General features: G+C 58.4%; 1 protein-coding gene across 2 annotated transcripts in view; it reads left to right on the top strand.

The window, feature by feature from the left end:
* ADAMTS13 (ADAM metallopeptidase with thrombospondin type 1 motif 13) overlaps positions 1–14,262 on the top strand; it is a 31,777-nt gene that overhangs the window by 2,150 nt on the left and 15,365 nt on the right. For both annotated transcript variants that reach the window (XM_070594678.1, XM_070594679.1), the window contains exons 4-17: positions 819–969; positions 2,127–2,266; positions 4,483–4,566; positions 4,865–4,989; positions 5,110–5,256; positions 6,625–6,765; positions 7,141–7,303; positions 8,094–8,198; positions 9,986–10,137; positions 10,252–10,315; positions 12,013–12,139; positions 12,632–12,780; positions 13,149–13,269; positions 13,921–14,001. In XM_070594678.1, the coding sequence (XP_070450779.1) occupies positions 819–969; positions 2,127–2,266; positions 4,483–4,566; positions 4,865–4,989; positions 5,110–5,256; positions 6,625–6,765; positions 7,141–7,303; positions 8,094–8,198; positions 9,986–10,137; positions 10,252–10,315; positions 12,013–12,139; positions 12,632–12,780; positions 13,149–13,269; positions 13,921–14,001 (1,750 nt within the window). The remainder of the gene's footprint in view (positions 1–818; positions 970–2,126; positions 2,267–4,482; positions 4,567–4,864; positions 4,990–5,109; positions 5,257–6,624; positions 6,766–7,140; positions 7,304–8,093; positions 8,199–9,985; positions 10,138–10,251; positions 10,316–12,012; positions 12,140–12,631; positions 12,781–13,148; positions 13,270–13,920; positions 14,002–14,262) is intronic.

Here is a 14,262-nt window from a genome sequence, read left to right on the forward strand (position 1 = left end):
ACCACGTGGCCAGATGCTACATCTTTGCCTAATATCAGATGCGCCGGGACCGTGTTCCACTGAAGCTCAGAAAAGCCAGCTGAGTTTCCCAGGGCCACCGAGCTGACAGGTGGCAGAGCCAGGTACAAACCTGGAGGATGGGAAATGAAAAGAACGAGGGCTTTGCAGCCCAACTTCTGAGTTCAGATTCCAGTTCTGCTACTTAGTACAGACGACCTTGGGCCAATAGCTCGACCAGGTCTCAGTGTCTTCAAGTGAGAAATGGTGGAGACAGCATCTGCCTCTTGGGCCATCACGAGGACTAGTGTCACCTGTCCATGCAAAGTCTGTCACAAGGCATCGCTCAACAAGCCAGAGCCGTTGACATCATTATACACGCCGCATGCTGCTGCCCCCTGGCTCCCGGGTTGGGAGGCCCAGCCTGGGCCAGGACAGATGCCACTCAGGGTCGATCTGGTCACTGGCAATGCTGTTCATTAGCTCAGGCCTAGCTAGTCCCTGGAGACCCTCTCCGTTCTCGTACATGTGGGACCCCCAAGGGGCTTTACCAGGCCCTGCAGACTGGGGACCGAAGGCCGTGTGTGTGAGGGGGGATTGGAATGTGGGCAGTGGAGGGCTGGCAGCAGGTTGTGGGCAGTGAGCGCAGCCCCAGAAGGGTGCGGGTCCCTCGCTGTCCCACAAAGATGGACCCTGGACTTGGGGAGGAGCCCTTGGAGAGGGCTCAGGGCAAGTCCATATTCGGCGCTGTGATGCCCCAGAGAGGCCCTCTCCTGCAGTGGGGAGTGGGCTGTGTGTTCCAGGCTGCTCTCTCTTCCCAGGAGGGCGACATCCTGGTGGGTGCAGACAGGCTTTACGTCCAGCCGGTGAGGAGGCAGCACCGGCAGCTGGTGCCTCACTGGGGCGGTGCCCAGCCCCACCTGATCCACAGGCTCGCCCCTATGGCCCCCATGGTCCCAGGGGTCATCCAAGGTACAGCTCTTGGGAGAGGGAGGGTGGGGCTGCCATCAAGGATACCTATGGGGGAAGGACCAGCTCTCTCTGATGCCCAGGGGCTGTGCAAAATACCCCACTCTGATGAAGCCATCTTCTTTAGGATATAGGGGAGTGCCCAGCTTATAGGACAGGGGAACAAGTAACCACCAGCTATGCCCCCAAACTGTCTGCTAGGTGGACAGGTAGACCTCCCACCTGTGAACAGCCCTTCACAGATTACAAATCATGTTCACAGGCACGTGCTATTGGAGTCTGGGACGAGCAGGGCAGTGGTGACTGATATTTCCCAGGCTCCAGATGGGAATCCAGAGGCCCAAAGATGGGGGCGGAGGGGAGCGGCCACTCCAGGCTTATGGGGGTGCCAGCAGGTGGTGTCTTGGGCTTTACTTGCCATCTTGGGGGTGACCCCGTTCTCCAGCATGTGCCCGGAGGGGCATCTGGGAGGCAGAGCAGGCACCTGGAGCTTTGGGGTGACCCGAATACATAAAAGTCACACAGTAGCCCCCTCCTGGGTCCCGTGCTGCCATCTGGCCCTTTCCCATGCCCTGAAATGCCCAGTCACTAAAAGGACCCGGGCTCTTGTGGGGGGTAAGATGCAAGTCCTTGACTTGAGAAGGCCATCCTCCGAGACCCGCAGCCTTTCCCGTGAGCTGGCCAGCTGCACTGGTTCTAAAGGTCACAACGTAGAGTGACGTGTGAGAGCTTGGGACCTCTCAACCCTCTGAGCACGTTTACTCCTGAGGAGCCTGGAGGACCAAAAGCTCCTGAATCAGCTCCTGGGCATCTGAGGGAGCCAGTGCCTGGGGCGCCGAGAGGCTGGCTCCAGGAGGGCAGGAGGGGCTCTGAGAGGAGGGCGCAGAGCAGGGCCCGCGGGGGCTACCAGGCAGGCCCGTCACCGGGCCCTCCCCATGAGGAAGATGAGGATCTGCCTGGCCCACTGACTCCCTCGACCCCATGCTGATGAGTGGCAGAGATGCGGCTCCCCACTGTGTCTCCAAGCCCAGGAGCAAGGGTGATGGAGAGGCCTGGCTGTGGGGCCATGGGGGTCGTGGGGACGACTGACCAGGTGTCCAAGGCCATATTTCACCTGCTTTCTAGAAACTTCCTTCTCAGCCCTGCCTCCCCCTTGCCAGGCCGTCCTCCTTCCCCTCGCCTCCAGAGACGGGCTGCTGGGAGCATCCTGCACCTGGAGCTGCTGGTGGCCGTGGGCCCCGACGTCTACCAGGCTCACCAGGATGACACGGAGCGCTACGTGCTCACCAACCTCAACATGGTAAGTGCTTGCCTGGGGAGTGGACTCTGGGGATGGACGGCGCTGACCGCAGGGAGTGGACTCATGGATCCACTGGGGCAGCGACTGTCCTCGAGAACCGTGACCCGCCCATCCTCAGGAGGCTCTGGTGGGATGTCAGTGGGCTGCCTTATCTGGTGTTTGAACTCGGTGGATTGAGTGTTGGTGTAAACCTGAGGCCGGGCCACGTGTGGAGCCCAGGGACCCTGGAGGGGGGCAGCGTGGTCTGCTCTTTCCTTCCTCTTCCCACTTCCTCACCTGGAGCGGAGATGGGTGAGGACCGGGAACCCCTCTCCGCTCCCTAGTGCACCCCAAAGCCTCTTTCTACTTGGGTCCCTTCGCCCAAGGGACCCTCAAGCCTGGCCTCTGCCCTGATGTCTATTCGACCCATGGGAACCTCAGCCAGCGCTGCCCGGCACCCAGCGGGGCTGCCTCACCCTGGCCTCTCCCATGGCCCTTCTTGCAGGTGCCCCATCTCTGCAGGTCTCCCCTCCACTCTGCCTCCAGGGGTAAAGATGGGGCAGGAAGCAGGACCCACGCTAACCAATATCTCCAAGACAAGGAAACAGGTGTTTCAACAACCTCACTAGACATTTAATTTGAAGGGCTGTAGGAAACCCTGTGCCCAACTGCCGGAGAATTCACTCATGAGACACACACAGGAACGACTGCAACTCTAGGCTACCAGGCAGGCCTGCACAACATCAGGGGATGGATGCCATGAGCTCAGCGTCACCAGCCACAGTGCAGCGAAGTCAGACGCGATAGGAAGAAACTCGTGCAATTCAGACACTGACGATTTTTCAAAAAGTTCTGACTTGAAGGGAATTTATGAACATTTAGGAAATTAGTCTTAGGTGATGACTGACAACTCCAGGCCCTCCCCTCTCCCCCCTGGTCCCCTGCAGGGATGGGGAGGGGGCTTGAGGAGGTGCTGGCTGTGGCAGGGCTGGCACTGCCACCGTTGTTAAGTTGGCTCTGGAGGGCGGGCAGCCCCCTTAGAATGTGGGGTACTCGGAACTACTTGGTCCCTACCTATTTTGGACAAAAGGAAAAGTTCCACCAGTCTCGAGCCCCCTCCATGTCCCCAGGGGTTCTCTGGGCCTCCCAGTCCACAGGGAGTCTGAGTCCCAGGGCTATACCCATGTGGTCCTGCCCCCTTGCAGACCTGGTCCAGGTCCAGAACAAGCCTGCTTAGCTTTTCTGCCTGCAGGCCCAGAGGTGACAAATATTCCCTCTAAGTTACTTGAAAGCTATTGTTTTCAAGCTTTGAGGGGCTCCTCATTTTTAATATGCCGAAATTCAGTAATCTAGCCATGCTCCCTCTGGTCATTTGATCTGTTTTATGAGGACTGAGGATGGTGAGGGGGCAGAGAGATGCAAGACTGGCTCCGGCCCAGATGGTGTCGATTGTGTTAATGGCCATCGTCAGCACTGGACAGCCGCGTTGTTCCTAAGTCTGCCAACAACCACGGAAGGCTTTATCTCCCTTTTACAAATGAGGAAACTAACTTAGGAAACAAACTAATCCGAGCTTAGTGAACAGGATCCTAAGTGTGCAGGTAGGAAGTGGCGGAGCCTGGATCAGACACGGGTCAGCTGGGGGCAGTGATAAGCTGTGTTTGCTCTCTCGGGCGCCATGTCCCATTAGAGGACAAACTGGTGCAAACAACCACAGAACAAGTCTACCATGACGGGCATCTTGACAGATGTACTGAGAGGGCCAGGAGCCTGGCGGGGGGCCTTCTCACTGGGGTGCACAGGAAAGGGCTCATGGAGGAGGGGGAGCCCCTAGTGCCTCCCCATGGAGGTGGGTCGGTTAAACAAGCAGAGGTGGAGAGAAATGTGTTACAGGCGGATCAATGGAGATGAGAAAGGACAGGGTGAATCCAGTCCGAGGAAGCAATGTTTGAATGGAATCTTCTAGAGTAATGACAATTACCCACATGTTTCAGGGTTTCTTTTTTTTGTGGTGGTTGGCCTTCCTGAGCCATGAGCAGTGGGAGGACCAGAAGCAGATCTGGCTCTCTCTATGGCTGGCTCTCAGCCCAAGGACTAGCATTTTGGGGGCCCCCCTCCACGCTGATGGAGCATCCTCTCCAGGCCCCCCTGTGGCGGGCCCTGGAAGTCAGAAGCTGCTGGAAGCTGGCCACACCCACCCATATGTGTCACTTCTCCCACTTGCCCTCCTTCCACAGGGGTCAGAACTGCTGAGGGACCCATCCCTGGGGGCTCAGTTCCGAGTGCACCTGGTGAAGATGGTCATCCTGACGCGGCCCGAGGTAGGCGCCGAGCTGGAAGCCCAGAGTACTGGAGAGCCTATTCCTGTACTCTTTAACCTCTTCTTGCGGATGACCACAGAGCAGCGGGGGTGATGGCAGGGCTTCCAGCCAGCCAGACCCCAACCCAGATCCCTGCTCTGCCCCGGCACTCAGCACTGCTGAGCCTCAGTCTCCTCATCCGGAATATGGAACAGTAGTAGGATTGTTAGGAGGATTGTCTGAGATGCCAGCAGTAGTCAGACCCCCGCTTGGTGTGGATCCCATAAACACCAGCTCTATTACTGCCCCCTCCCTCCAGGATGCTCCAGATATCACAGCCAACATCACCTCGTCACTGCGGAGCGTCTGTGAGTGGAGCAGGACGGTCAACCCCCAGGACGACACGGATCCCAGGCATGCCGACCTGGTTCTCTACATCACCAGGTAGCCAAGCTCCCTGAGGGTGTGCCAGGCTGCCTGGGAACTGCTCCTGCTCTCTGCAAGGTGTCATGGCAGCGGGTAGGCCCCTCAGCACCGCCAGGGTATCTGTTCTCTCTTCCCGAGGTTTGACCTGGAGTTGCCTGATGGCAACCGGCAGGTGCGGGGGGTCACCCAGCTGGGGGGTGCCTGCTCCTCCTCTTGGAGCTGCCTCATCACTGAGGATACCGGCTTCGACCTGGGGGTCACCATCGCCCATGAGATTGGGCACAGGTATGTGGCCTCCCTAGCTGTTCCCTAGCTCAGGCCAAGGAGCTGACCTCGGTCCCCAGGAGGGAAGGTCACAGCTGGCAGTGGACCCTGGGAGAGTCTGGAAGGAACCTGTGTCCGTGACCCCAATGCACTAGGGAGGGTGGGGGGCAAGGGCTAGGAAATCTGATACTTCTTGATAACCAAATAATTAAAAAGAACTTTTTTACCCCCAAAAAACAAGCAAAACAAACTCAGCAATTAGAAAATAAGTTTTGCAGGAAATTCAGGTAAAGAAAAAGCAGGCTGTAAAAATTCTCCCAAGCCCACCACTTAGAGACAACATCTGTTCACATTTTGTATTTAATTTTAGTCTTTTCTTGACACACACACAAATTTTTTACTTGCAAAATTGGGATTATACGGTATTTTAGTTTGTTACCTGCTTTTTTATGTAACAATATATCCCAAGCGTTTCTCTCAGGTCTTTTGCAATATATGTACTTTTTGTATGCACTATAATGTATTTAATTAATCCCTTATTGTTGGATATTTAGGTTATTTCCAAAGTTTTCCTGTTATGAATGTTACACATTCTGTAGGCAAATCTTTGCTCCTATTACCATTTACCTAAAGTGGTGAGTTTCTTTTAGTTATGAAAGTAACACCCACCTGCTGTAAAATTAAAATAGTACAGCGACTCCTAAAGTAAGAACTGAGACTGTCTTCCTGGCCCGCAGCCCCCACTCCTTCCCCTTGCTCTGAGCGCTGCGGTGGAATTCACGGCAGCCCCCTGTCTCCGCTGGGGGCCAGGCTCCGCCAACAAGGCTGGAGCTCCTTACCCCACATCTGCCCACTCCAGCTCCACTTTTCCTCCAGCTCTGGGCCTCCACTTGATCTCTGCGCCACCCCCATCACAATTCCTCTGTTTTGTTCGGAGGGAAAAAAACAAGGCATTGAAAACGATGGCCAAAGGTCCGCACATTTTCTCGGACTTTTTATTTAACCATCCTGTACATGCAGTCGATGACTTCAAACATTGAGCCAGGCCCCAGACCAAGAAAGTGATGGTCGGCGACCCCCAAAGGGCCCTCGAGCCCCATCCTCCCCAGACATATAACACCATGGATTAGCTTGGCCGGCACATTTGTAAAGTCTTGATATTTATTAGCCAAAAGCGGCGGGAGCCACCTGGCCTGCCCAACGTTCCCTCGGGTGGGAAACTGAGGCAGGGCGGCCATTCGACTCTCTCCACCCAGCGGGTTAGCTGGTGGCGGGGCCAGGGCGCGATCCGGTCCGAAAGGTCGCCACGCGCTGGGGCCCGAGGGCGGCCAGGCCCAGAGCGGGGACCCCGGCCGCCGCGCTCAGCGCCGCCCCTGCCCCTCCGCGCAGCTTCGGCCTGGAGCACGACGGCGCGCCCGGCAGCGACTGCGGGCCCAGCGGCCACGTGATGGCGGCCGACGGCGCCGCACCCGCCCGCGGGGGCCTCGCGTGGTCCGCCTGCAGTCGCAGGCAGCTGCTGCATCTGCTCAGGTAGCCGCATCCCTCAGCCCCACCCGCTGCCCGTCTCCACCCCGCCCGCCCCTCCCTAAGTCCCCATCGCCACCTCCCGCGCACCCCTACTTCCCGTCCTCCGACCCACCCCTCCATCCCATCCCTCCGGAGCCCCTCCTCCGTCTGCACCCTCCCATCACCCCTCCACCTGCTTAGTCACCACCTCCACTCCGCGCCGGCGGGGCTTGACACATGCTAGCCCAGGGTCGGCTCTTGGTCGGGGGCAATGGCTGAGAACGCCCATCCCTGCTCGTGCGAGCCCACCCCTCCAAACGTTTTCAACTCCTGCGCCCACTCTTTCATTCCGCCCCCACCCGGTGTTCCCCCGGGGCCTGAGCCGGGGCCTTGTCGCAGCGCAGGACGGGCGCGCTGCGTGTGGGACCCACCGGGGCTGCAGCCCCGGTCCTCGGGGCACCCTCCCGAGGGGCACCCCGGCCTCTACTATGGTGCTGACGAACAGTGCCGCGTCACCTTCGGCCCCACAGCGGTCGCCTGCACCTTCACCAGGGAGCACCTCGTGAGTCTGCCCTCAGTGGGGCACATGGCACGTCGCTGTACCCCATCTCTGTACCTGGGGCTCCCTCTGCCAGGCCCAATGATTCCCCTGCCCAGATCATGGCCCACTGTGCGCTGGGAGCACCCACTCTCAGTCACCTCTCAAAATTCTCAATTTTTGAACAAATGTGAATGGATCCCACATTTTCATTTTGACTGGGCCCCACAAATTTTGTAGAGCCAACCCTGGCATGGCCCAGGAGCCTGTGGACATTGATCCTAAAAGGCAATTACCAAGGGCTTCCAACCCAATGCAGTGACCTCCAAGCTGAACCCACAGCGGAGGTATGAGCTGGCAGGGGAGGGGGGGCGGTGAGGGGAGCAGGCACCCCAAAGACGGACTTCCTCTCAGGGCTGCACAGGACTTTGATGGGCCCCTTGCGCTACACAAAATATTCAGAATTGTGTCTTAGTATTTTTATAAAATATGAACAGTTTTGTGTACATTGTTATGAATACAAATAATATTACATATTACAACTTTTTTTGACCCAAAAGTATAGTTTTTTCTTCTGATTTTAAAGGAAATTAAAACATTTTTGTGGGTCCCTAAAAGGATTGTGGGCCTTGGTGACTGTCCCAGTTCCCAATAGAGAAGTTGGCCATGCCCACCCTCCCTGGCCACCAGTGCCCACAGAGCAGCATAGTGGCTGTGCCAGTGTGTCCTGTGGTCTGGGAGGGACAATTAAGGCTGGACACTGACCCGACAGGCCCTAGTGGCCCCTAAGTTGGCGGCCAATCTCCCTTCTTAGGACATGTGCCAGGCTCTCTCCTGCCACACAGACCCCCTGGACCAAAGCAGCTGCAGCCGCCTCCTCATTCCTCTCCTGGATGGGACAGAGTGTGGCGTGGAGAAGGTCAGAGAAGGGGCTTGTGTGTGTGTGTGCGCGTGTGCATGTGTGTGTGTGTGTGTGTGTGTGTGTGCACTCGCACGTGCTCGTATGGGGCACCTGCAGCCTGCAGCCTTCATTCCTGGGGCGGGAGGCAGGAAAACATCAGTCAGCCAGGGCAGAGGGCCTGGAGCTGTCCTTGGTCACCTGATCAGGAGGCCTCACCTGCACCCAGTGGCTCGTCGCGCCCCTCCACAGGCCCCGGAGACAGGGCAGTTGTTCCAGGTTCACAGGATAACAGTAACCATCCAGGGGCTTGCTCAGGACTCTGCCGAGGCGGGTGGGGATCCGGAGCCCAGTCCTGGCCTCCACGCTGTTCTAGAGACAGCAGCGTTCGCCGAACACCTGCTCCCAGGCGGGGTGCTGGGTCTCACTTCCTCCTCCCCAGGCCTAGAGACAGGGACTGTGTTGTCACCGGCCTCACAGAGAAGGCAGAGGTTTTGTTTTTTTTTTTTTTAAAGTTTGGCACCTGGGCTAACAACTGTTGCAAAATTTTTTTTTTCTGCTTTATCTCCCCAACCCCCCCCGTACACAGTTGTATATCTTAGTTGCACGTCCTTCTAGTTGTGGGATGTGGGACGCCGCCTCAACATGGCCTGACGAGTGGTGCCATGTCCGCGCCCAGGATCCGAACCCTGGGCTGCCGCAGGGGAGCGCGCGAACCTAACCACTCGGCCACGGAGCCGGCCCCAAGGCAGAGGTTTTGAGTGACAGAGTGGCCCAGCTCCCTTACCCACTCCTTCTCTTTGCCTGCACAGTCACGCGTCTTCCGGCTCCCTCCAGCCCTCAGCGCCCCTCCCTGCCCCTCTGCCAGGCGTGGCCAGACCCTTCCTCTGTCCTACAGGCTGGTGGTCTGCCCTCTTCTGTTTAGCACTGGTTTCCCGAGCAGGATGGGGGGGCGCATGCATGCATTCATATGTGTGTGCAGGTGCCCTGTGTGTGTGGGGTGCCTGTGGGTGTGGGTACCCTGGGTGTGTGGGGTGCTTGTGTGTGTGTGGGTACCCTGTGTGTGGGGGGTGCCTATGGATGTGGGTACCCTGGGTGTGTGGGGTGCCCTGTGTGTGTGGGGTACCTGTGGGTGTGGGTACCCTGGGTGTGTGGGGTGCTTGTGTGTGTGTGGTTACCCTGAGTGTGTGGGGTGCCTATGGGTATGGGTACCCTGGGTGTTGTGGGGTGCTTGTGTGTGTGTGGGTACCCTGTGTGGGGGGGGTGCCTGTGGGTGTGGGGTGCCTGTGGGTGTGGGGTGCCCTGTGTGTGTGGGGTGCCTGTGGGTGTGGGGTGCCCTGTGTGTGTGGAGTGCCTGTGTGTGTGGGGTGCCCTGTGTGTATGCAGTGCCTGTAGGTATGAGGTGCCTGTGGTTGTGGGGGATGCCCTGTGGGTGTAGGATGCCTATGTGTGTGGGGGATGCCCTGTGGGTTGGGGTACCTGTGGGTGTGGGGTATCCTGTGTGTGTGGGGTGCCTGTGTGTGTGAGAGGTGCCCTGTATGTGGGGGGTGCCTGTGTGTGGGGGGGGTGCCCATGGGTGCAGGGTGCCTGTGGCTGTGGGGTGCCGGTGGTTTTGGGGTGCGTGTGGGTGTGGGGTGCCTTGGGTGTGAGGTGCGCATGGGTGTGGTGTGCCCGTGAGTGTGGGTCCTCATGAGTGTGGGGTGCTCGTGGGTGTGGGGTGCCCCTGGGTGTGGGTTACCCCTGGGTGTTGGGTGCCTGTGGGTGTAGGGTCCTATGATTGTAGGAGTTTTGCTGTCCTTCCCTCGCAGTGGTGCTCCAAGGGTCACTGCCGCTCGCTGGCGGAGCTGAGTCCTGTGGGGGCCGTGCACGGGCACTGGTCTGGCTGGGGTCTCCCCAGCCCTTGCTCCCGCTCCTGTGGAGGAGGTGTAGTCACCAGGAGGCGGCAGTGTAACAACCCCAGGTACGGCGCGGAGCAAGCCCCATTCTCCCCATCAGGGAGGGTGGCTGACCCCACATTCCCTGGTTGGGCGGCAGTGGGTCATCTCCCACCCCTTGTGTCTCGTGGGCTTTTCAGACCTGCCTTTGGTGGGCGTGCCTGCGTCGGTGCTGACCTCCAGGCGGAGATGTGCAACACTCAGGTAGGCCTGCTTCTCAGGCAGGGGCAGGGCGAGAGGGGCAGGTCAGCGGCCCTGAGGGAGCTGAAGAACCAGGCGACTGCGACTATGCCTCACACCAGGGCACTTGTGAGAGTGACGGGGGTGCTACTGACACCTACGCTGGGACCACAGTGCGTGCGCCAGGGCGGTCCTCCTGCTGACAGCAGTGACCCTGAAGTGTTCCACTTCCCCCACTGTATGACACTGCCCCCCACCCGGGGGTGCCTGAGTGGGGAAGCCAGGCTGCACATCTCTGCATGAGAACCCCCTCCCTCCCTCCTTCCCCAGCATAAGGTCCTCTCCTGCAAACCATGAGAGGGGGCTTTTAGTTATAAATTCAGGTGAAATTCACATAGCATAAAATCAGCCATTTTAAAGTGTGCGATTCAGTGGCATTTAGGATATTCACAATATTGTGTAACCACCACCTCTGTCTAGTTCCAAAACATTTCCATCACCCCAAAGGAAAACCCCGGAGCCATTAAGCATTGCTCCCACTCCCCCCCCGACCCAGCCTTGGGCAACCACAAGTGTACTTTCTGTCTCGATGGATTTGCCTATTCTGGGCATTTCAGATAAGTGGAATCATGCAATATGTGGCCTTTTGCATCTGGCTTCTTTCGCTCAGCATCGCGTTTTTGAGGCTCAGCACAGACGCGTTGTAGCATGTGTCGGTGCTCCATTCCTTCTTATGGCTGAGTGACGTTCCCTCGTATGGATGGACCGCATGTTGTTCAACTGTCGTCCACTGGCAGACATTTGGGTGGTTTCTGCCTTTTGGTTCTTGTGACCAGAGTTGCTATGAGCCCGTGTGTAGGTGGACTTGTTTGGGTGCTGCTTCCGTTCTCTTGGGTGTATACCTAGAAGTGGACCTGCCGGACCACATGGTAATTCTGTATTTAACTCTTTGAGGAACCTCCAGACCATTTCCCACAGCAGCTGAACCCTTTCGCACTCCCACCAGCGGTGGGTGAGGGTCCCAGCTCCTCCGCATCATCTCTCACACTTATTGTCCGTGTTTTTGACCATGGCCGTCATAGTGGAAACGGCAGACTGATTCCTTTGATGTTGAGTTAAAACCTGCATGTGCTGAGACCTTCCCTCCCCTCCTTCTCCGGGCAGACCCCCCGAGAGTCCTCCCCTGGGGGACCAGGGCTCACAGGGTGCAGGGTAGGGGGCAGGCCTGCATGGAGGCAGCCACGGTCCCTGTCCCTGCTTAGCAGGTCCGCTCCAATCCTTTCCTCTCGGACTGCAGTGCAAAGAGACTCTTGGCTGCTACGACCTTTCTCACGACCCACCCCTGGAGGCACATGCCCAGGGAATACACGTCATCTGTCTTGTTGGCTGAAGTCCGGGCCTCTGGCTCCACGAGCAGTGCTCTTTGCCCTGTTTTCCTCTTCATTGCTGGGTGGTCAGCCCTGCCCACTTCCTTACAAGTTCTCCTAGAATTCTCCCACCAGCAGAGAGAGGCTCCTGACACCCCCACTTCACAGAACAGGGGACTAAGATGCGGTCAGGAGCTGGGCTCAAGCCCACGTCTTAACGCTCACACTGCAGGGTGCCTGGCTGTTTCCTGGTCACAAGGGCCCCTCAAGCCGGGCCCCCTGTCCCGGGGTCTCCTGCCCCAGGCCCCCACTCCAGGGTCCTCCCGTGCCTGTCCTCTGCCCCCTCCTGGCCAGGCCTGCGAGAAGACCCAGCTGGAGTTCATGTCAGAGCAGTGCGCTGAGACCAACGGGAAGCCGCTGTCCCTCTCCCCGGGCAGCACGTCCTTCTACCGCTGGGACGCCGCTGCACGGTACAGCCAAGGTGGGGCCTGGAGTGTGGAGGGCAGCCAGGCCCTGGAGACCTCGGGTGGGAAGAGTTGACGGGGGCCAGCTCACTGCCTCTCCGACCCTGTGGGGAGCAGGGCTCAGGTGTGGGCTCTGCGTCAGGCAGACAAGGGATCACTTCCTGGCTTAGCCACACGTAGCAGGTCTGAGTCTTGGTTTTCCCGTCTGTGACAGGGAGATAAGAGCAGTGTCTCCTGCTCAGGTTGTTGGGAGGATTCAGTGCGATGATGCAGGGGAAGCACCGAGTGTGCTCCTTGGTCATAGTTCAGTGGCATTTATTAGATCAAGACATGATGACCACTCAGGAGGCAGGACAGGTGGCAATAGAAACTCTGGCCCCAAATGCAGAGAGGGAAGCTAGATGGCACTGGTGGGGTGAGGGGCCACTTGGATCACATTCACAGGGTCACCGCCCTCCATACATCCTGCCACCCTTGCATCAGGCTCCCTTGTCCCTCTGCCTTCCCAGGGGATGCTCTGTGCAGTCACATGTGCCGGGCTGTTGGCGAGAGCTTCATTGTGAGGCGTGGGGACAGTTTCCTGGATGGGACCCGATGTGTGCCAAGCGGCTGGCAGGAGGATGGGACCCTGAGCCTGTGCGTGTCGGGCCACTGCAGGGTAGGTGTGTGTGGGCAGTGGAGGTGCCCTCTCATCCACTGTGGCCCTGAGGCCTGTCCCATCAGAAGCCAAGATGCAAAGGGGCCTCCTGGGGGGTCTTTGGGTGCTGGCACCCATGAAGCTGCAGCAGAGTCTGCCCAGGGTGATGCCAGGACACAGGGCCGACCTTGAAGTCAGCTGGGAGTGAAGAGCTGTGCTGTGACCTTGGGCAAGTCATTGAAGCTTGTTTCCTGCGTAGATGTCAGATGCTGCAGAAATGCCCCGGGTCTGCTCTGTGACTCTCAGAGCCTCAGAGCTGTGGGTGTCAGTCGGCCAGCACCCTCCAGTGGCACCTGCACGGGTCTCACCTGCCATTCCCCTTTGCACAGACGTTCGGCTGTGATGGCAGGATGGACTCCCAGCAGGTGCGAGACGTGTGCCAGGTGTGTGGAGGGGACAACAGCACGTGCAGCCGACAGAGTGGCTCCTTCACGGCCGGGAGAGCCAGAGGTAGGGGCCTCCCTTGGGATGGAGGGCCAGGCTCCCTCAGCCTTCAAGGCACTCGGCAGCCCAGAGCCATGCTGCGGGCTGCCCAGGCCAGCAAGGCCTTGTGCTCGCTCGCTCCCGGGCCCTCGGAGTGGGCCTCAGCCTCCATCCTCCACTTTGCAGCCTCTCCACACAGGCTCAGATTCTGGTGCCGAGGCTACCTTGGATGGTGGGGCAGCGCTCACAGTTGCTCACTGTAGCTGTGATGCAAAGTGTTCTGGTCTCTCCTGTTCTGCTTCAGGAATCCTCAGGAGGGAGGTTGTACTGGGAAAATCTTTTACTTTGATCTAATTATGAAAGAGGTCAAGTAATTTGCAAAGTTGGTGCTTAGCGGGTCAGTTGAGGAGTTGAGTCCCACCTCCCTCTGGTGGGCCCCACGCTGTGCTGAGAACCTTGGGTCTGGTCCCTTCCCCTGGCTAGCGTGGCGCCCTCAAGATGACCCTCCAGCCTGGCATTGATTGCCCCCTGTGACAGTGGAGTCACTGCTGCCTGAGGCAGCCCCATTGTACTGTGGGCTTTAGGTGTTGAGGCCCTGTTTTCTGTACAGCTGAAATCTGCTCCCTCTGACTGGGACGTAGGTGACCTGAGACCGCCCCCCTCCTCTGCTTCCTCTAGAGTACGTCACCTTCCTGACAGTTACCCCCAACCTGACCAGTATATACGTCGCCAATCAGAGGCCTCTCTTCACGCACTTGGGTGAGTTGGCCAGAGGACACCCACCTGGAGGTAGCCAAGCCGCGAAGGTTGAGGACACAGCCCCCAAGATGCCCCCACCTCTGACACCAGCTGCGAGTTCAGGAGTTTCCAAAACCACCGTTGGTTAAACAGTGATTCACGAGGAGGCCTGGGAACTCTGAGAGCTGTTCCTCTCCCCGTCACAGCTCATTACAGGGGAAGGAAGCAGGATCAAACCAGCCCGAGAAGAGATGCCTAGGGCAGAGTTGGGGAGGGTCCTGC

This window comes from Equus przewalskii, chromosome 26, assembly GCF_037783145.1.
Source record: "Equus przewalskii isolate Varuska chromosome 26, EquPr2, whole genome shotgun sequence".
NCBI classification, from domain to species: Eukaryota; Metazoa; Chordata; class Mammalia; order Perissodactyla; family Equidae; genus Equus; species Equus przewalskii.